Genomic DNA, 22,516 nt, shown 5'->3' with positions numbered 1-22,516 from the left:
TTTGCCTAGTGGTGGCTGAGCTCCACGCATGCATGGGAGTGGCGGTGGTGCTCCAGACAGGAGCAGCGCTTGCCATGGTGGTGTCGGTGAAGTGACCAGCTGCACTCAGACTTGTGGTGGTGTAACGGTGGGTGTCCTGGCTTTGAATAGAGGTGTCCGTGCAGTGGTATGCAGCACAAGTCGGTAGTGAGGTGAAGCGAGTCAATGGTGGCACAGGTGGAAATGACACCACTGACTGCTGACCGTACCGATTATGCTGCATAGCCTGCAAGAAAGCATTGTTGCAGGCCTGCAGCACATTCAGCTGTTGCTCAGGACTAAGGTGTTCCGCCATGCCCTTTTCAATCTTACTAAAAAAATGGTGTGCTGGTCTGTTGAGGTCGGCCTCCAGACGGTCAAGGCGCTGTTCTACAGATTTGAAGCGGTGTTCAAAGTGGTTAAAACCACGTTCCATGACTGCAAAACCGCTTTCAACTCTGTCGGACAGTGACTTGAGGCTGGAATTAAAGGCCTCGCTCAAATGCATAAACTCGGGCAAGACATTCCTGTCCAAGGCCCTCTGCCGCTGGCGGGTAGTGCCCGCATAACCAGTGGCAGAGACCTGGGACAGGGGAACACCTGATGGCCCAGCTTCCTGGTCACCAGCTGTGTGTGTGGCTGACCTGCAAGGTGCTTCCTGGCTGTCGGATGGCTGGGACGGGTCAGAGGACGTCCGAGGAAGGACCGCTCCAGGGCCAGGTTGCAGGGTGCTGCTCCAGGTGCTGTGGAATAAAGGAAAATCATTACTACCATGCCTTTACAAGAAGCATCAGCTGTGGATTAGAAAAACACAGATTAATAAAAATAAAAACCCAAAATTTATAATACTTACGATCTCGTGGCAAGGACCGGTCTTAGGAACTGCAACGCGTGATAGTGACGGTATCTAGTTCTGGTCCTTGACGCAGATCCACTGCGAACCTGGCCCTCAGCACGAACATCACTGTTGAAGCGGTCCTTGATCGAACGCCAACGTGTTCGGACTTTGTCCACTGTTGTTAAAAAAAAAACAGTGCCGTCAAGGACAACAGTCACTGCGGCACAATATAGCAATACAATACTCAAAGCAGTCACTGTAGACCCCGATGACACTGTTGGGTTTCCTGCTAGAATACACCTAGCACGAAACCCAACAGTGCCGTCAAGGACAACAGTCACTGCGGCACAATGTAGCAATACAATACTCAAAGCAGTCACTGTAGACCCCAATGACACTGTTGGGTTTCCTGCTAGAATATGCCTAGCACGAAACCCAACAGTGCCGTCAAGGACAACAGTCACTGCGGCACAATACAGAGCAGGGAAATACTCACTAAACGCCTTTTTGGAGGATGCTGTGGCGCTGTCCCAGCCATCCATCAACGCTGCGGCCACCTCATTCCATAGCCGCCGGGTCACCACAATGTCCTTGTGCAGCCGGTCACGGCTGTCCCACAATGGCGCACGCTCCTGGACCAGGCTGATGAGCTGCTCATTATCCAGGTAGACGTCTTCATCCCATTGTGGAACCTAGACAAAACACATTCATTAGAATAATCAAATTTAAATTGAATAAAAAGTTACAAAAAAAGAAACATAAAAAAGAGTAAAAATAGAAGATAAAAAATAAAGAACATTACAAATCATTTGATACATACATTCCGTATCACCACCGGGACTTGGCTTCGCTGCTCCTGCTCTTCGCCCTCACTAGTCCCGTCCGCAGAAGATGATGATGACGATGTCTTAAAAAAGTAGAAAAAAACGTAAGAGATTTGGAGAAGCAGCAGATATACTTACCAGATGCACGAAAATAATCACCTCACGGTCTGCTTGCGCCAATTCCTGCCGCGATGGGGAATACTCGGATTCTGAAGACATACTGCATGTAAAAATAATAAAAATCATTAGTACATACATAATTTAAAAGGACAGGCATATAATGTAATATACTCACATTCTTCGCTGATAGATGGGTTCCTTGTTGACTGTCTGCTCTCCAATCTGTCAGTGTAGTAGTGGCAGAGTTTTGGCAGGCACCTCCTTTATATAGACTTTTTTTTTTTGACTTTAGAAGATTATAACTAGTACAACAAGTGGACACTCCCAAAAAAACGCAGCGCTAAAAAACGCTTACATGCGCATGCCAGTGCGCACGTATGCGCATCCATAGGCTATAATGGCCATTTTTAGCGCAAAACGTGCGCATACGTGCGCATGCGCTTTTTTGCAGGGCCAAAAAATGCAACATGCTGCGTCTGGAAAATACAAACACACCCCCCAAAAAAACGCAGCGCATGAAAATCGCATACATGCGCTTACCAGTGCGCAGGTATGCGCACCCATGTTAAATATAGGGGAAAAACGCATGCGCACGTATGCGTTTTTTTACAGCGCAAAAAAACACAAATGTGAAACCAGCCTTAGTTACATATTTTCCTCTTTTATTATGTATAACACCGTCCCTAATTACGTACTATCCTCTCTAGTTATATATGGTGCCGTCCCATATTATATAGCTTCCTCTGCTGTTATGTACAGTGCTGTCTCTTACATAGTGTATTCTTGTTAATTTTGTTATTCACAGCTCCCTCTTTAATTACATAGTCCCCTCTCTTTTTAGATATAAAATGACTGCTGATGGAGGAGCCGGTGATCAGACAAATGTCCATCAGCTCCTCCAGCAGATACTGTAAGAAGCTTTCCCATGCTCCATCATCCATCATTGCATTATACATCTAACAAGACAGGATGGTATGTTTTAATATAATCCAATATGTAAGGGACAGTACTGTACATAACAAGAGAGGGCACTGAATAATAGGGGACGGCAATATACATAATAAAGGAGACTTTGTAATACATACATGTATGTGTGTTGCTATATATATATATATATATATATATATATATATATATATATGTAGCTTTGTTGCCATAAAAGGAAGGGGGCCCAGACACATTTCTTGCACAGGGGCCCCAAGCTATCAGTGTCCGCCCCTGCTTAGGGCAGACATGGTGACGTTAGATCTACCTAGGAGTCTCCACTCCCCCCTTCTCTAGTGTTGGGTGCCCTTCCCCTTGCCTCGTCATGTTGCCCTTAGTCTTTCCTACACTGTGTGTGACAGCTACATCCTGCATGAAATGGAAAAACACCTTTAAATAGAACATAATTGGTCATCTTCATGCTATGGAGATGGAGGAACTGAGAAGATTGATATATATATATATATATATATATATTTTTTTTTTTTTTTTTTTTTTAAAGATTCAGTATAATTTGTATTTTGTGATTTTAAAATCCCTGCACTTTCTATGGTTAGGAGTCCAGTGGGCGGTGGTACTTAGTGATTGACTGTCTGTCCTGTATAAGTGTGTATGGAGATAGTTATTAATTAGTGATGATGCAAAAATTACTGCTGGAAAAAAAGCAAGTAGACAGGCACTTTCGCTTACATTTGCCGCAATGTGTGCCTCCCTGCTCTCCATGCAGATGGACTCTTGCAAAACACTTCCAGTTTTTTTATTGATTTTTTTCCATTTCTCAAATTATATTTATTTCATAGATTGTTTCACTTAATATTTTTTTTCATTTTTTTATCGCAGCCTCTGAAAACTTTTGAAGAAATCATTTCTGGGAATGAAGTTGAGGCAATTCTCAAAACCAAGTTGGCTGCTTGGAAACTGCAATTCTTTGCAAGCTGTGAACCCCAAATCTGGTGATATATATTGTGTGGTTTGCTTAATGTACAGAAGGCAAAACGCTTGAAAAATTCTCATATCAAAGAGCATTTCTATCTCTAAAAGAATTAATCACAAACTTGCTAGTCTAAGCAAAGGTTTAAAATCCCTCTATGCCAGTTTGGCTGCATCAAAAAGTTGCAAAGTAGCGCAATTTTTTTTTTTTTTTTACCTTTTGTGTAATTTTACTAAACAAGTAACTTAAGTACAAAGGGACATTGATGAAACATTTCCTGAAATGCATTTAAAAAAAACTAGCATAAAATGTTACTAAATTGAAAAGCTGGTGTAGATTTCTATTTTTTTGGACAGACCACAGAGGTTCCAAATAAATTTGTCCCACGTTACTCTAGATAGCTTACAGTACTAGAGTAGAGTATAAGACGTAAACTTTAATATATATTCCCCTAAGGGTATGTATATTTGGTGGAGAAATTTCTGTACCATTTCTGCATCTCTTGGAAGGAAAAACACAGCAGCAAAACCGGGCTTTTTTGGCTGCATTTTTTACTTTTGGAGCAGATTTTTCCCCGCTCATTTGTATGGGGTGGAATCTGCAGCAAAAATGCTGAAAGAATTGACATGATGTAGATTTAAATCTGCACCAAATCGGCAAGTCACAAATAAGCAACGTGTGCATGAGACACCAGCATGCTCATTCAATTTTTCTGGGATCAGGAAATTCTTCAAGTTTTTTGAAAATCTGCAATGAAAAAATGCAACATGTGCATACAACCTAAAGGTCCGGGTCATTCAGTTCTTGTACTATTATATAAGGTATTGTGCAGGAAATCCACAATGGGCAGTGACATCTATAGAAGAGAAAGGATCTGTAGCAAAAACAATGTGATTCCTCAATATTTGTGCCATTTTGCCACCAAAGCGTAAGGGTCTCTGTTCACCATTCCACCCTTTTTCAATGCCCCCTTCTACTTACTAACAATGCAGTTCAGAGAGAGAGAAACGTCCGAACTCGGGACGAACATATCATTGGTGCAACTTGTGCAGCTGTAACAAGGTGGCACGGGGGGGTAGTTATGGCCGAGTTACTTAAAGGCAGAGCTGTGGAGTTGGTAAACTAAACCTCCGACTCCAACTCCTCAATTTCCATGACACCGACTCCACAACTCCAATTCCCTCATATATGGCTCATGTTTAAGTTTAAGTGATAAATTTACTGTAGTAAAATGGTAACATCAGGCTTGTAATCATTATTATGATATAATAATCAAGCCATTTAGATAGAACATAAAATATATTTATTGGAATACAACTTTAGAGCAAAAAACTTTTGCATATTTACAATTTAATATATATATATGTAGAAAAATAGGCAGCACTCCAAATTAAATGTGAAAAAAGTGGATACTTTACTGATCCTCAGCCACCTGAGGATCAGAAAAGTATCCACTTTTTTTCATATTTAATTTGGAGTGCTGCCTATTATTTTACTTTTATTTACTTGGCTGTTTGGACACTGCTGAATAGGTTTTGCACCAGTTGTATAATTTTGGTAGTGCTGCCCTTTTTATATATATATATATATATATATATATATATACAGTATATATATATATATATATATATGCAGTATATATATATATATATATATATATATATATATATATATATATATATATATATATATATAAAAATATGAGGAGATTGGGATCCAGCAGAAGGATGAAAGTTCACCAGATTTGTAAAAACTTCTTCTTTATTAATCCATTATGTCATAAAAAGTAAGAGGAACTCCAATCAATTAGTAGCATTCCAGCAAGGGACTACATGTTTCAGCACTATGTGCCTTCCTCACGGTCCTATTAGGACCGTGAGGAAGGCACATAGTGCTGAAACATGTAGTCCCTTGCTGGAATGCTACTAATTGATTGGAGTTCCTCTTACTTTTTATGACATAATGGATTAATAAAGAAGAAGTTTTTACAAATCTGGTGAACTTTCATCCTTTTGCTGGATCCCAATCTCCTCATATTTTTATTTGTTGGGGCATACTCCCTGCCTGGATCCGTGCAAAGCACAGGGTGAACACCGATTACTGCATCAAGAGGAACTCCTTTATGGTGAGCTGGATATATGTTTTTCACATTGTTTGAATATATATATATATATATATATATATATATACATATATAGCCACACGCACATACATGTATATATTACTTAGTCTCCTTTATTATGTATATTACCATTCCTTATTATACAGTGCCCTCTGTTGTTATGTACTGTACCGTCCCTTACATATTGGATTATATAGAGCCCTGTTTTTTATTACATACCGTCACTGACAGTTTGGGGCCCCTGTGCAAGAAATGTGTCTGGGCCCCCTTCCTTTTATGGCGACAAAGCTACATATATATATAGCTACACACACATACACGTATATATATTACATAGTCTCCTTTATTATGTATATTGCCATCCCCTATTATACAGTGCCCTCTCTTGTTATGTACAGTACCATCCATTACATATTGGATTATATAGAGCCCTGTTTTTTATAACATACCATCCTGTCTTGTTAGCTATATAATGCAATGATGGCTGATGGAGCATGGGAAAGCTTCTTTTCTAATGGAGGAGCTGATGGACTGGTCATCTGGTCACCGGCTTCTCCATCAGCAGTCACTCTATATCTAAAAAGATAGGGCGCTGTGAAAAACAAAATTAACAAGAACACATAATGTAAAAGACAGCACTGTACATAACAGCAGAGGAAGCTATATAATAAGAGACGGCACCATATATAACTAGAAAGGATGGTATATAATAAGGGACGATGATATACATAATAAAATAGGAAACTATGTAACTAAGGATGATGTTAAACATAATAAGTGAGTACACTATATACTAAGGGACTGTGTAATACATAATAAGTAGGTACACTATATACCAAGGGACTGTGTTAGACATAATAAGAGACAATAAAGTCTTCCTCCACCTCCTCCTGTTCCTAAGTCCATTATAAGTCGCCCTTCCTGCCATAGCAATCCCCCACACACCTCATTGTCATCCTCCCTCCGCATCCCATTATTGTCCTCTCCCCACCCCATCATTGCACTCTTCACCACCTCCATCATTGCCTTCTCCCCCACCATTATCATTGCTTTTTCCCCCATCACTATCATTGCCTTCTCACCCACCACCCCATCATTGCCCATACCACCACCTCCATCATTTCCTCCTCCCCCACCACCCCTATCATTGTCTTTTCCCCCACCACTCCCATCATGCCCTTTCCACCACCACCATTGTGCTGTTCCGTCTAAGTTATGCTTTTATGGTTTCTATATATTGTATTATTTTTATGCTATGTATAATCTAGTCTTGCATGTGCTGTGCTGCCATCCGCTGGTCTTCTTTCTATATAGCAGCCTGCAGTTAATTAATCCTCATGGCATGCCTTCCACTTCTGGGTCAAGGTTCAGGTCTTCTCTTCCTTCTAGCAGCCATTGTTAGTTTCACTTTCTCTGGGAGAGACATGCTTGTACCGAGCTGTGAAAGGCATCAGTTTTTCGACCACTTTGTTAACACTCTGCATGTCTGGAGAACTTATTGTATTACCAATCATACGCTGCATGTCCAGATTTCCAATTAAACAAGTCTGGACTGTACAATCCCTGGTGTGCATCATCTCTCCGGACGCTGAGCATCATGGTCCTGTCTGCCCTGCATTGAGGAAACGAAGGTAGGACCTCTCGAAGCCCCTATTCACCAGCCACATCCGCATTCACCTCATGCGGGGACAGAACAACCATCATTGTCTTTTCCACCACCACCATCATTGTCCTTTTCACCACCATCATCATTTCATTCTCCCCCACCACCCATCACTGTTCTTTCCACCACCTCCATCATTGTTTTTTCCCCCACCACCCCATCATGCCCTTTCTACCACCTCCATCATTGCTTTCTCCCCTACCACCCCATCATTGCCCTCTCCATCATCCCCATGATTGCCCTTTCCACCACCTCCATCATCCCCATGATTGCCCTTTCCACCACCTCCATCATTGCCTTCTCCACCACCACCATTGCTTTCTCCCCACCTCCATCATTGCCTTCTCCCCCACCCCATCATTGCCCTTTCTACCACCTCCATCATTGCCTTCTCCCCCACCACCCCCATCATTGCCCTTTCCACCACCACCATCATTGCCCATTCCACCACCTCCATCATTTCCTCCCCTCTCCACCCCCATTATTGCCCTTTCCACCATCTCCATCATTGCCTTCCCCCCACCACCATCATTACCCATTCACTACCTCCATCATTTCCTCCTCCCCCACCACCCCATCATTGTCTCTCCCCTCACCACTCCCATTATTGCCCATTCCACCACCTCCATCATTTCCTCCTCCCCCACCATCCCCATCCTTGCCCATTCCACCACCTCCATCATTTCTTTCTTCCCCACCATCCCCATCCTTGCCCATTCCACCACTTCCATAATTTCCTCCTCCCCCACCACCCCATCATTGCCCTCTCCATCACCCCATCATTGCCTTCTGCCCATCACCTCCACCCCCAACATTGCCCTATCCCCTACCTACACACACACAGACACACAGCACATTTCACCTCTCTGCACATTCCTTTGTAGCACAACGCACACACATACACACCACCACTCATCTCTACACACTCACACCACACATGTACATGCAAAAAACACACACACAGCATCGCTCACCTCTCCGCACGCTCTCCCATTGCTGGCAGCTTCTTCTCTCTGGCACAGCTGGCCGCTGAATGATAACGTCATCCAGTGGCGCTGCTGTCTGTGTGAGACAGGAAGCGCGAGCAGGAAGCAGGACAGATCGCTGCAGCTCTGCTCCACTGCCATTTTCTCTTGTAAGCAGTGGAGCTGCAGGGATCTCTCCCTGGCCAGCGGCCTCCTGGAGCATCGGGTCCGAATAAACAGGCCAGATTGCCCTCATTATTAGCCATCCTGCAGGGGCCTACCTCCAACTCTGGGCCCCGGTGCAGCCACACAGGTTGCACATGCGATATGTTTGCCCATGCAATACAGTAAGTTGGGAAAAAAACAGTTTTCAACAAAAACGTACTGAATAACATTTGTACAGTCTATGAATTTGTTCTGAGAAATAGTATCGCCTCCATCAGATCCTCTGTGGCACCCCCAGGAGTACGGTTGCCACAGTGACTTTGCTTCCCTCTAGGGGGAGTGATGTCATGCCTGGGAGCAGTGAAAGGATCTCTTTATCAGGTAGTTCCAACACACAACACAGTTCCTACTCCAGGCCAGAAGAGGGAGCTCTGAACCTAACAGCAGAGGAGCTGCTCTCTGTGGTCAGGAATAGGAAGTTAGTTAGAGTGTAGACAGGGAGGAGTGTGGACGTGTGGAGATGAGCTGGGGACTAGAGCTAGAGCAGAGCTCATCCGAAAAGCTCTGTAAATGCTCTGATCCCAACTGAGACTCGACAACACAGTAGCAACGTGTGAGCCAGAGACACCATTAAGGGCAGTTCCTAAAGGAGGTTACAGCTGCCTGTGGAGGCTCCATGCAAGTGGAGTTCTAAGTAACAGACAGAAAAAGGAACCTGTGTGGAGTTCAGAACCACAAGTACTTCAGAATAGTGCTAGAAAAGGAGACCTCACAACCCATCTGTATAGAGAGATTCCTAAATTGCTTCCAGGCTGATCAACTCCTGAACCATCTGTAATCTGAATCCTGGACTGTACCTGAAAAGCCCAGTAAAAGGTAAAAGAAACTGCACTCTGTTGTGCCCTTTAAATTCTTCCTGCATCACCTCCTCAGTACTGCTACATCTCATGCTACCTACTACCTTGCTATCTATTCCTCAAAATCTTTGTCATCTGCTCTGGGACTCAGCTCTACCTGTGGAGAGCTATTCCACCTCTGCTGCATCACACCATCTGTCCCAGAGGATCTGCACTGCAGCGCTGGTCCCTTCTGACCAGATACCACTGGTGGCGTCACGAATACTCTTTACAAAAACTCTTTCTTTATCATCCCCTGTAAATAATGCCCCTTTTATTGGACGCCCAGGGCCATGGACTGGGTCACCGCTGCTGTGACACTGCCCCTTTAAGGAAGCGGCCCGGTATCGAGTAACCCACTTGCCCTGGCTGGCGCTCCACCTCCTTCATAGATGACCTCAAATCTGACCTAATTATTTTAAGGCTAGAGAACAACCTCTCTACACCAACTTAGGTTGGTGGCAAAGCAGTAACCACATGGGCAACATCTCTAACAATTTCAAGGAATTGTCTCATGCACAGTCACTTTTGATAAACAATTCAACTTTTCTACTTCTTTGAGAGCAAGTGAAAAATGTGGCTAAAATATGGTCAATCTGTTTTCTATGGGAGTGGAATCTTTTTCCCTGCTGCAACGCTTTGCCTGTTCCATGTCATCCAAATACTTGTCGAAATCAAAATCCTCATCTGGTAAGGATGAAGAAACGGCAGCAGCAGCAGCACTGGCAGGACCCGAGTCCTCTTGCTCTTGGCCATCCTGTAGCCTACTCATTCTAACTCCTACCTCAATCAGAGCTTCTTTTCCTTCAGTAAGCTGTTTATCATCCAGCAATATATGATGACTCGGGTCCACATAAACAGCTGCCAGAAAATTTTTATTTTCTAATAGCAGTTTCTCTCTCCATTTCATTGACATAGCAATACCATCTGCGATTAAACCTCCTCTTTGGGACAGGCAAAACAACAAGTTCTTCCACTCCTTTATAAAAATGCCAGGAGATAAATCCTCAGCTTGTAACTTTTTAGTCACTGGAAATTGGTGTTGAAACAATTCCTTCAATTCAGCCACCTGTGTCCATTGACCTTCATGTAGTATTACCTGAGGTTTGGTCATATCTACAAGAAAGGGTTTCAGCTCAAGCAATCGCTCAATCTTTAAATAGGTGCCACCGAGTGGCTTGAACCATATTTGCCCATTTTCCAGCATGTCTCTTCAAGATGGAATCAATTTTAGGGGTTCTGGTAGAAATAGCCAATTTCCTCAATTTGCTAGTCAGTTCCAACATGTCCCTCTTGCAGACTGTCTCTTAATGCCAGCTGCAACATGTGCACAACACAGCACATGTGATGAATAGGAAAGAGGTGTGAAGCTGCTTCAACAAGATCATCTAATTGTAAAGAATCATTTTGCTGTTCTTCTGTAGTAATATCTGGCTGTTCCTCCATTATGGGAACAGGACTGTGGCCTTCCATCTCCAACATACTGAATGTGAAATGTTCTTCTAGCTGCTGTTCACCTTCATTATTCTCATTCATCAGTTTAATTGTACTTATCATGTTTGAAGCATTATCAGCTACAATAACAAGAACCTGTTCTTTTGTGAGTTCATAATCTTGCAGAACTTTTTCCACTAAGGTCTGGAGAAACTGGCTGCTGTGATGAGCTTTAGAATCCTTTACTACCAGCGTCTTAGTAGCAATTTTTTTCTTGCCACAAACATATCGAACAATGACAGCAAAATAGTTCATTCTGTGACACGTGCAGGCATCCATTTTAATAAACACAAAGTGTCTCAAGAGTCTTTTTAAGATCTTTCTTTTGGTTAAGGGCTTCTTCAATCACTAATTTTCTAATACTTTCTCTTTCTGGAGAAATACCAAGTTTGCGGGCCATTTCTCCATTAAGAGCTGTAAAATCTGGTCATGCAAATAATGATAATGGTACACTGTCCTTCACAACAAGCGCGATGAGCTGTCTTTTAAACACATCTGCTGTCATTGTTACAGTAACTACAGTATGTCACTTACAAAATATCTTGTAACTGATATTTGAGACGCTCTTTCCTCCTTTGCCTGGCGGGAAGTGCTGGACTCTGGTTTCTTGGTGCTGCTGTGATCTTTTTCAATCACAGCTTTGTAAACTTCTGGGTGGCAGCGTTGTAAATGCCTTTCTAGATTGGAAGCTCTTGAAGGAACATTTTTATCACTGCCTGAGTATGCAGTGATTTTGGCATCACAGCATTTGTTTTCATCTGGGTCACTTATACACTGACACACAAAATGTTCTTTATATTGAGTCACTGTGAAATGCTCAAATACAGCTGACTCCCTCCACAACTCCGACTCCACATCCCTGTTTAAAGGCACAGTCCACAGAGTCCACTGAGCAAACAGCGAGCACCCCAGCCCCTTGTACATTAATTGACATGACTCACACAGCTTCTTCCCATGGGTTACCTTTTCTTTCCAGCCACTGTAGTCCGGCAATCAAAATCCAGGGTCACCACTGTGACTCAACAGGGATAACTTTATGTTATGCTTTTCAATAGTAAAGAGGTAGGAACAGGTAGTAGAAAAGAAAATACAACACTGGATTCCTGCTCTTTCCCTGACACTATCCTCGGCCATACCCACAACGGCCACAGTTACCGAGATTAGGCAATCAGTCCACTTGCTGGAATCTGGACGCTTATAGTAATCTTCAGGTGGGGCCCATCTGAAGTCCTAGGGCCCGTGTTGTAGTCCTTTAGTCCTTATTCCGGGGCAGCAGATTTCCTCCCTCCTGGGAGTCTGGCAATGTTACGTTGTGTCGTTTGGCCTGGGGAAGCAGATCCTCTCCTCTATGGAAATGCCCTGGATGTAGCCACACGTCTCCCCAGGGCGAATGTGCCCGGGCTTCTTACTGGGAGCAGCAGCCTCCTGCCGCCTTCTGCTGCTTCTCTTTGCTTTCCCTAGTTCTACAACAACATGGCAAACTTAGCACAGCAATAAAGATATAGAGCATAAACAATTTAAAGGGGAACGTCCCACAATGAAAGGATACACAGTAGTACATAAGGAGACAACTTATTTACATATGACCGCACATATTAAATACAGCACATCAATATGAGACAGTCCAATGGAATCACATGGCATATACAGTAAGAACAATGTGAACACAGAAGTTAACACATTACATTAAGAACATATTTATGTCAAGTGCTCGGGGGACCACACAGGAAGGAGAGAGGGTGCACTGAGGTCCTCCACCACCTCCTTACACAGCCGCACAGGAGGTCAAAATGCCTTTTTGGAGTTGGAGGAATTGTACATTATGATAGACATCAAAGTGCCGATGTATTGTTCTTTCACAGGGGCCCCTTTCTGTCTGTGTCTGCAGTGTTTGAACTATATTGCCTGCTCATTGAAAGTCCATGAGCTCAGGCACTATTCTCTGGGGATCAACTGAGCTTGTCTGCCTTTACTTTTAAGGACCCCCATACACATTAGACTAATGTGGGACTATTTCAGGGTCATCCTGCAGTCTAATGTGTATGGGAGCCTCCCAAATCTTCCCCAACAGATGATGTCGAGGAAGAGGAGGATCAGCATGTTGGAATTGCAACAGCGGCTCCTTTTATGTTCCCTGGGGATAATCCGCCCTCAGAGCAGCCTAGATGCAGCTTTCAAGGAGAACACAAAAGAACTCTGCCGAATCAAGTGTTCCAGTGTATGGGGGGAAGCAGGAGGACCTAGCGGTCTGCCTCACAAAGAATTATTCGCCTGACAGCCATCTAATGTGTATGGGGTCCTGTAGTTATCAAGACCCAGACCTTAGCAATCAAAACTATGTGTTAAAAGTTTTTAAAAAGTTTTCTTCCACTCTTCCCCATTGTTTACAGTCCATTGTCCTCTATTTTCTCAGTTCTACATATAATATCTAGAAATTGTCATTCACTTCTTGTACTTATTCACTTTTAGTTGAATTCAATTTTTTTGCATCTTGCAGCGTTCCCGAAAAAGGAGAAGATAAAGAATGGAGTACAGCAGAACATCTACAGGACAAACTCGATGAACTCAATACTGAACTGGCACTAATTTTAAAGAAAGAGGTTGAACTGAGGAGGAATGTGATGCACGTAGATGGGCCAAGTTACCAGTTACAAATGGTATTAGCTGAAAAAGACTGCTTGATAAACCGGATAGTGAAGATGGAAGAGAAGGCTCCGATCTTGAGCAGCATGGTGTGAGATCCCTACTGTATGTACATACTTTATGTCTACTAACTTATTCTTGAGTTCTTAGTTCCTATTGAAGTAAATAGGAGCTGAGCTGCAGTACAGTGTGCTGTGCGGTTCAATTAATTATTTATGGGGTTGATAACAGCTGACTGGTGAAGGTGCCGAATGTTGGACCACACCAATTTGATATTATTGACCTATTCTAAACACAGGAAGGCTGGAGAACCATTTTAAGATTTACTAGAATTTTCCAGTCAATTTATTTTAACAGGAGAAGCTTTCAATATGTTTCCCTCTGTATATTGTACAAGCCCACACTCGTCCTTGATCAGTAAATTGTGTCTTTTGTCTTCTGTAAGAATACTTCTCCCCAGGGTATTTCTCTTGCTCTTGTAGTTAGACGTTTTGGAACATCTTGTGGAGAAGACTTTAACACCTGTCCACAGATCGGCACATACACGATGCGTGCGCCATCTATGAAGTCTTTGTGTTCTGCACCTGGAGGCGTTTTTGGGTTCTCCTCGCATTGATGGTTTTTCTTGCAGAACTTCCAGCTTTGTTCCTATGACGGTGCCGGTTATGAGCAGCACACAGAACCAGTTTTGTCGGAGGATGCTGCTACGTTCTTGGCCTCAGGACTTTTTTGTGACCTGAGAGAAGAAGACACATGTACGTAGAATGGCCAGGAATAAGATCTGCTGGTGATGTTACTGTAATGCCTGCAAGGAAAACATAGAATTATATGCATTTAATTAATTACAGTGTTCCCCTGCCAGCTGGAAGACACATTTGGATTGGGTAGATACTTGTCACTCCGGTGTCATTGGCATCTCTTGGTAAAATGAAATGACTTCTTACAACATAAAGGACAAAATAAAAGACAATTACAAGTGTTTGGATTTAAATGGTGATTTGTCAAGAGTGTGTCACGTCCTCCTGGGAGAACTGGGGTTAGGCAAACATTACATACTGCGAATCGCAGGTTTCCATTTAGCCTTGTGTTTTTTTCCTCATACTAAATGGTTTGTAGTTGCCGCTGGAGATTGTTGTTTTTGGATGTATGCTTTCTCCATTATCCTATTCCAATTTGGTTTGTACCATCCTATCCTTCCCTGTATTCCTCCCTACCCTTGATGAATGTTTTCATTTGTAAGTTGCTTTTTGTTATCCCTGTTTGTCTTACCTGTTTATACACTAACATATACAGTTGTGGCCAAAAGTATTGACACCCCTGCAATTCTGTCAGATAATACTCAGTTTCTTCCTGAAAATGATTGAAAACACAAATTCTTTGGTATTATTATCTTCATTTAATTTGGCAAACTGCTCCAGGTCCCTGATATTTGAAGGGTGCCTTCTCCAAACTGCCATTTTTAGATCTTTCCACAGGTGTTCTATGGGATTCAGGTCTGGACTCATTGCGGGCCACCTTAGAAGTCTCCAGTGCTTTCTCGCAAACCATTTTCTAGTGCTTTTTGAAGTGTGTTTTGGGTCATTGTCCTGCTGGAAGACCCATGACCTCTGAGGGAGACCCAGCTTTCTCACACTGGGCCCTACATTATGCTGCACAATTTGTTGGTAGTCTTCTGACTTCATAATGCCATGCACACGGTCAAGCAGTCCAGTGCCAGAGGCAGCAAAGCAACCCCAAAACATCAGGGAACCTCCGCCATGTTTGACTGTAGGGACCGTGTTCTTTTCTTTGAATGCCTCTTTTTTTCTCCTGTAAACTCTATGTTGATGCCTTTGCCCAAAAAGCTCTACTTTTGTCTCATCTGACCAGAGAACATTCTTCCAAAACGTTTTAGGTTTTTTCAGGTAAGTTTTGGCAAACTCCAGCCTGACTTTTTTATGTCTCGGGGTAAGAAGTGGCGTCTTCCTGGGTCTCCTACCATACAGTCCCTTTTCATTCAGACGCCGACGGATAGTATGGGTTGACACTGTTGTATCCTTGGACTGCAGGGCAGCTTGAACTTGTTTGGATGTTAGTCGAGGTTCTTTATCCAACATCCGCACAATCTTGCGTTGAAATCTCTTGTCAATTTTTCTTTTCCGTCCACATCTAGGGAGGTTAGCCACAGTGCCATGGGCTTTAAACTTCTTGATGACACTGCGCACGGTAGACACAGGAACATTCAGGTCTTTGGAGATGGACTTGTAGCCTTCAGATTGCTCATGCTTCCTCACAATTTGGTTTCTCAAGTCCTCAGACAGTTCTTTGGTCTTCTTTCTTTTCTCCATGCTCAATGTGGTACACACAAGGACACAGGACAGAGGTTGAGTCAACTTTAATCCATGTCAACTGGCTGCAAGTGTGATTTAGTTATTGCCAACACCTGTTAGGTGCCACAGGTAAGTTACAGGTGCTGTCAATTACACAAATTAGAGGAGCATCACATGATTTTTTGAACAGTGCCAATACTTTTGTCCACCCTCTTTTTTATGTTTGGTGTGGAATTATGTCCAATTTGGCTTTAGGACAATTCTTTTTGTGTTTTTTTCATTTAAGACAAATTAAATGAAGATAACAATACCAAATAATTTGTGTTTGCAATCATTTTCAGGAAGAAACTGAGCATTATCTGACAGAATTGCAGGGGTGTCAATACTTTTGGCCACAACTGTATGTCCCAAGCCTCCTGAGGGAGAGGACAGCTTAGGGCATATCAGGAGCATAGTAAGGTTGGAGACTCGGGCCTCTCTACCATCAAGAGCACCTCCGGGATAGGGTGAGTTAGGGTTCCAGTTCCAGGGACAGTTTGAGGCCCCCCTTCCTTACCAAAAACCATCACTGCATAACATGTTTACTACGTTATCAGAAAATATGCTGTTGTTTAAATGATTTTTAACATTCGTTAATATTTTTAGCATATTTTTAAAGTTCACTATCCATGTGAAAACCTTCTGAAATCTTGTAGTTTTCACTTTAAACATTGACCCTCATAATAATCTGTAGAGTTCAGTTTTCAGCAATTATCTCATTATCACTACAGACAGGTTTATGATGAAAGGTAACATTTATATATCACAGGATCAACCTTTTGCTATAGGTGAATAAATTAATTTCCATCTGGCAGCCGGGCTTTCTGTGCAGGTTAATGGCATTTTTTCACATGATAGGTCTATTTTAAAGTGACATCATCCAGTGAAATAAATGGTGGGCTGTGCTAAATTTCATATATAGTACCCAACACTCTAGACAGGTGTTGATAAGATAATGCAAAGTAAGAATGGTGTCAAAAAGATGGCAACAAATGGAAAACGCCATAATCTTTCTTATTAGAGGGACAGAATACAGCACAAGATAGGTCATATACAGTTAGGTAACAAAAATCCCATAGGTATAAGGTGATGAGGAGACAAGGGACAGCCCAGCTCCAACACCCTAAGCGCAAGCTCAGAAACTAGTATTAGTAACAGGAGAAGCAAGAGAGCACGCAGTAAATTTCATATAGAAAAATGCAAAATTTGTATTTAATATATAGCAACAATCCAAAACGGGTAGCAAAAGAAGTGCTCATGAATAATGATGGACAATATGTCCCATGAACCAACCTCACACATTCCCCTAGATGGAATACCCAATGAGCAACAACCATGGAACACAGATTGTATCTCAGATCAAGATGCCATACCAGCATCTAAGGGGTAAATCGCTATAACAGCGATAGCAAAGTATTATACGACCGATGCCTGCTAGCAATAGAGGTAAAGGTAAGCCCAATGCTAATTGAAATCAGGAACCGCAGGAAAAAATCCATGGAGCAACTTACCAGGGAGGGGAGGAGGAGGGGGTTCAGCAGTGAGGCCTCCGACGCGCGTTTTGCAACGTCCCCCGCCGCTTTATCAATATCAGAATGTGAATGTGAGACACCTGAGGTATCCTGATGATTTGTTAATGTTTTGCTATGTTATATATTGTAATGTGATATATTTGTTATGTAATGTGTTCTGCATAAGAGTAAGGTATAGGTTAGAAAGTAGTGCAGAACTGTAGGGAGACTAGAATAAAGGGGGCACATTAGAGTTATAATATAGGATAGATGTAAGAGTAGGAAGATACAGGCAGCACAGGGGTTAAACAGATGGGAGAGGCACAGAGCAGAGCAGCAGCAGCAGGGGGATATAGGAGAAATATTTCCCAGTCAGTGAGGAGTTCCCAGGCATTCTGCCCGAAGGCAAGATGCATGTAGCTTACAGGATATATATAGCCGGAAGAATGGAGCGGCTATGGCTGGAGGGAGTCCCAGGATAGGGACCAGTGTGGACGGCCACCAGTGAACAAAGGTCAACTCAAACTCAAGGAGTATTTGGGGTCTATGACTGGAGCAGGTGGAGCTGAGAGAGCATACCTAGCACCTTTTCCTATTGAAACCGACCTGTGAAACTAGTAGAACTGGTGAGCCTGGAGCACGTGTGGAACAAAGTAAGTGCAGGAGATGGAAGAAGTTGTCAGGAAGAATCAGGACTGTCTGAAGGACAGGGAAAGTGAGGAGATGCCACTCTGTGTGAACTGTGCTGCTGATTTGATGGATGCTTTGTTGTTTATTAAAGTTTATCTGTTGGAGAAAGACCCCGTCTTTGAAGTGATTTGCAGAGCCTACATGGTGGCAGCTAAAAGGAATATGACAGAGCCTGTGAGTGTGCTGTGGAGCATGGTACACATGCAGTACAAAGAACTTTATTTGACTTTTCATGAATAAGGTGCCGGGGTGCTCACTGACCGTTACTTATTGGACCCGTGGCAACCACCCCGGGCCACCTTGTTACAAAAAAACTAAACAGCCTGCTGTATCCCACCTTGTAATTTAGTGCTGTGGTGAAATAAAACTGTCTGCAGACCTAAGGCACATAAAAAAATTATAATTTTTCCAGGTGCTAAATGTGAAACAGCCTGCTGTATCCCACGTAGTCATTTTGTGGCAGTGATAGCAACCTGTCTGCAGACCTAAGGCACATTAAAAGAAAATTATAATTTGTCAGTTGCAAAAAGTTAGACAACCCGCTGTAGCACACATTCTCATTTGTTTGGGTTGAAATAAAGCTGTAAAGGCCTGATCCAGAGGCCACAAACAAATTCTTCTGTTAGTAACGTCATACAGTAAAGGACCTGACTTGAAAAATATTTTTGCAGTATCTAGTCTGTTATAGAGGGCTGTTACATAGGCCACAAAAACAAAAATTCTTCTGTTATTAACGTCATACAGTAAGGGACCTGATTTTAACTGAAAAGATGGTAACAAATTGCAAGCTTTCGAGACTACTCAGGTCTCTTCATCAGGCTAGACTAATGGTATGTAGGTAGTTATTTCAACTTGCTCTGCTTGTCCCCTTATGCTATGAGGTCAAGTAACTTTTCAAAGTGGTTTATGATCCATGTAGGCCTGGACATTTGTTTATCTGCTCAATACATTTATTGTGTCCTGCTGTCTCAACTCAGTTTGATTGATTGCTAACGAGTGAGGAAAAAAAAAAGTAAGATCTTAGAACTGGCCTTCTATAAATTCAGACCTAGCCTGAGGATGCATTTATGCAGGGGGGGCATTTATGTACATGTAATTGATGTACGGGCAGTTATAACATGGCAGTTAGGGCAGGAGACAGGTAAGACAAATAAATAAATCTATTCCCTGTACATTTGGATTACCACAAATATATACAATATGCATTTGTATAATTTATATCCTGGCTGCTGCATTCACTCACATCCACCGCCCTTGCATTAACTCTTTTTTCTCCTATGTATGGCACTCACACTCTTTTCACATTGCTAAAAAGCACAGATCCATTCACTCGCACCATACAACACACGAGACGCTCTCACCAATCACTTAACTATCTGCTCACTCTTTCTACCCTCCTTCTTCTAGTCACAGGAGATATCTATCCCAACCCCGACCCCTCATGTTATAGTAAGTTTAACCCCTCAACTACTACACTCAGAAACCCCGCTAATCTTATTAATATTCTCTGCATGCCTTATGTCTCTTTTAATTGTGCCCTTTGGAATTCTCGCTCAGTGTGTAATAAAGTCTCCTTCATCCATGACCTCTTCCTTTCCGATTCTCTTAACCTTCTGGCTCTTATTGAAACCTGGATCCAGCAGTCAGACACCACCGCTGCTGCTGCTCTTTCATATGGTGGAGTACACTTCTCTCATACCCCACGATCGGATAACAGAGCAGGTGGAGGCGTTGGTCTGCTCCTATCACCCACATGTACCTTTCAGGTTATCCCTCAAGTACAGTCACTTGTCTTCCCTTCTTTCGAGGTCCATGCTGTCAGACTCTACATTCCCTTCTCCATGCGAGTAGCGGTGGTGTATTGTCCTCCAGGCCCCTCCCATTAGCTTCGGGATCACTTTGCCACCTGGCTTCCACACTATCTCTCCTGTGACATACCCACCCTCATCATGGGAGACTTCAACATTCCCATTGCCCTTCCCCTCTCACTATCTGCTTCTCACCTTTTGTCTCTAACCTCCTCTTTCGGCCTCTCGCAGAATACTAACTCCCCCACGCATGAAGACGGAAACTCCCTTGACTTGGTCTTCTCCCGGCTTTGCTCAGTGGATGATTTCACAAACTCCCCTCTCCCGCTCTCTGACCACAATCTTTTATCATTCTCTATCAAGAACTTCCATCCCGCCCAGGTCACCCCCACTTTCCACACTTTTCGAAACATACAGGCCATTAACACCCAGAATCTTATGAAAAACTTGCAGTCATCATTGGCCCCCATCTCCTCCCTCTCATGTCCTGATTCTGCACTGAAGCATTACAATGAAATACTTCAAAGTTCCCTGGATGAAATTGTACCTCCTATACATAGATCAACTAGGCACAGATAGCGACAACCCAGGCACACGCTGCAAACACGTTTCCTACAGCGGTGCTCCAGGTGAGCTGAACGTCTGTGGAGAAAATCCAATCTACCCGAAGATTTCATCCATTATAAGTTTATGCTTAAAACATACAACACTGCCCTTCACTTCTCAAAACAAACCTATTTCAACACCCTCATCACCTCACTATCCAATAACCCGAAACGTCTCTTTGACACTTTCAATCCCTTCTTAACCCAAGAGTGCAGGCCCAAACCATGGATCTCCATGCTGACGATCTGGCTAATTATTTCAAAGAAAAAACTGACCATACCCGACGGGAAATTATCTCCCAATTTCCTCATACCATGCACTGTCCTCCCTCCCCCACTGCATCTAGCTCACGCTCTGATTTTGAACCAGTAACAGAAGAAGAAGTAAGCAGGCTCCTTGCATCTTCTCGCCCTACCACTTGCACCAGAGACCCCATTCCATCACATCTCCAGTCCCTTTCTCCTGCTGTCACCACTCACCTAACTAAAATATTTATCCTCTCTCTCTCTTCCAGGTATCTTTCCTTCCTCATTTAAGCATACCATCATACAGCCATTACTTAAAAAACCATCCCTCGACCAAAACTGTGCCACTAACTATAGACCTGTCTCTAATCTTCCCTTCATCTCTAAACTCCTGGAACGCCTGGTCCATACCCGTCTTATCCGCTATCTCTCAGATAACTCTCTCCTCGACCCTCTACAATCCGGTTTCCACTCTCTACACTCTACTGAAACTGCCCTCATTAAAGTCTCTAATGATCTTCTAACAGCTAAATCTAATGGTCACTACTCCATGCTAATTCTCTTGGATCTCTCCGCAGCATTCGACACTGTGGATCATCAGCTCCTCCTCACTATGCTCCGTGACATTGGCCTCAAGGACACCGTTCTCTCTTGGTTCTCCTCCTATCTCTCTGACCACTCCTTTACTGTATCTTTTGCTGGCTCCTCCTCCTCTCATCTTCCCCTTACTGTTGGGGTTCTTCAAGGTTTGGTTCTAGGCCCCCTCCTCTTCTCTTTGTATACTGCCCCGATTGGTCAAGCAATCAGTAGATTTGGGTTCCAGTACCTTGTCTATGCTGATGACACTCAATTATACACTTCTCCTGTTATCACGCCTGCCTTTTTGGAAAACACCAGTGATTGTCTTACCGCTGTCTCTAACATCATGTCCTCCCTCTATCTAAAACTGAAGTCCTCATGTTTCCTCCCTCTACTATCCTACCTATGCCCGACATTGCCATTTCCGTGTGTGGTTCCACCATTACTCCCCAGCAACATGCCTGCTGTCTTGGGGTCATACTTGATTCCGAGCTTTCATTCACCCCCCACATCCGATCACTGGCTCGCTCTTGTTATCTGCACTTCAAAAACATTTCTAGAATTCGACCCTTTCTTACATTCGACTCTGCAAAACCTCTTACTGTTTCTCTTACTCATTATCATCTGGACTATTGTAGCTCTCTACTAATCAGTCTCCCTCTTACCAAACTCTCCCCTCTCCAATCCGTCCTGAATGATGGAGCCAGGATCATATTCCTCACCAATCGTTATACTGATGCCTCTACCTTGTGCCAGTCCTTATACTGGCTACCCATCCACTCCAGAATTCAGTATAAACTTATTACCCTCACCCACAAAGCACTCCATGGTTCAGCGCCACCCTATATCTCCTCCCTCGTCTCAGCCTACCACCCTACCCATGCCCTCCATTCTGCTAATGACCTGAGGTTAACATCCTCATTAATCGGAACCTCCCACTCCCATCTCCAAGATTTTTCACGTGCCGTTCTTTGGAATGCACTACCCAGGCTAATACGATTAATCCCCAATCCCAACAGTTTTAAGCGTGCCTTAAAAATGGATTTGTTCAGACTGGCCTATCGCC

The 22,516-nt window shown here is 43.2% G+C and overlaps 1 protein-coding gene across 4 annotated transcripts in view; it reads left to right on the top strand.

Annotated features, from left to right (window-relative positions):
- The window catches only part of LOC141097767 (uncharacterized), a 61,204-nt gene extending 46,562 nt beyond the window's left edge, over positions 1-14,642 (top strand). For 2 of the 4 annotated variants that reach the window (XM_073585163.1, XM_073585161.1), the window contains 2 exons: positions 3,625-3,737; positions 13,518-14,642. In XM_073585163.1, the coding sequence (XP_073441264.1) occupies positions 3,625-3,737; positions 13,518-13,758 (354 nt within the window). In that variant the 3' untranslated portion in view covers positions 13,759-14,642. The remainder of the gene's footprint in view (positions 1-3,624; positions 3,738-13,517) is intronic. The other 2 variants (XM_073585162.1, XM_073585165.1) reach the window with 2 other exon arrangements.
- Positions 14,643-22,516: the final 7,874 nt, after the last annotated feature.

This window comes from Dendrobates tinctorius, unplaced genomic scaffold (assembly GCF_039654945.1).
Source record: "Dendrobates tinctorius isolate UK_male_01 unplaced genomic scaffold, ASM3965494v1 ptg000086l, whole genome shotgun sequence".
Classification (NCBI taxonomy): domain Eukaryota; kingdom Metazoa; phylum Chordata; class Amphibia; order Anura; family Dendrobatidae; genus Dendrobates; species Dendrobates tinctorius.
This window is presented reverse-complemented; position numbering and strand designations above follow the sequence as displayed.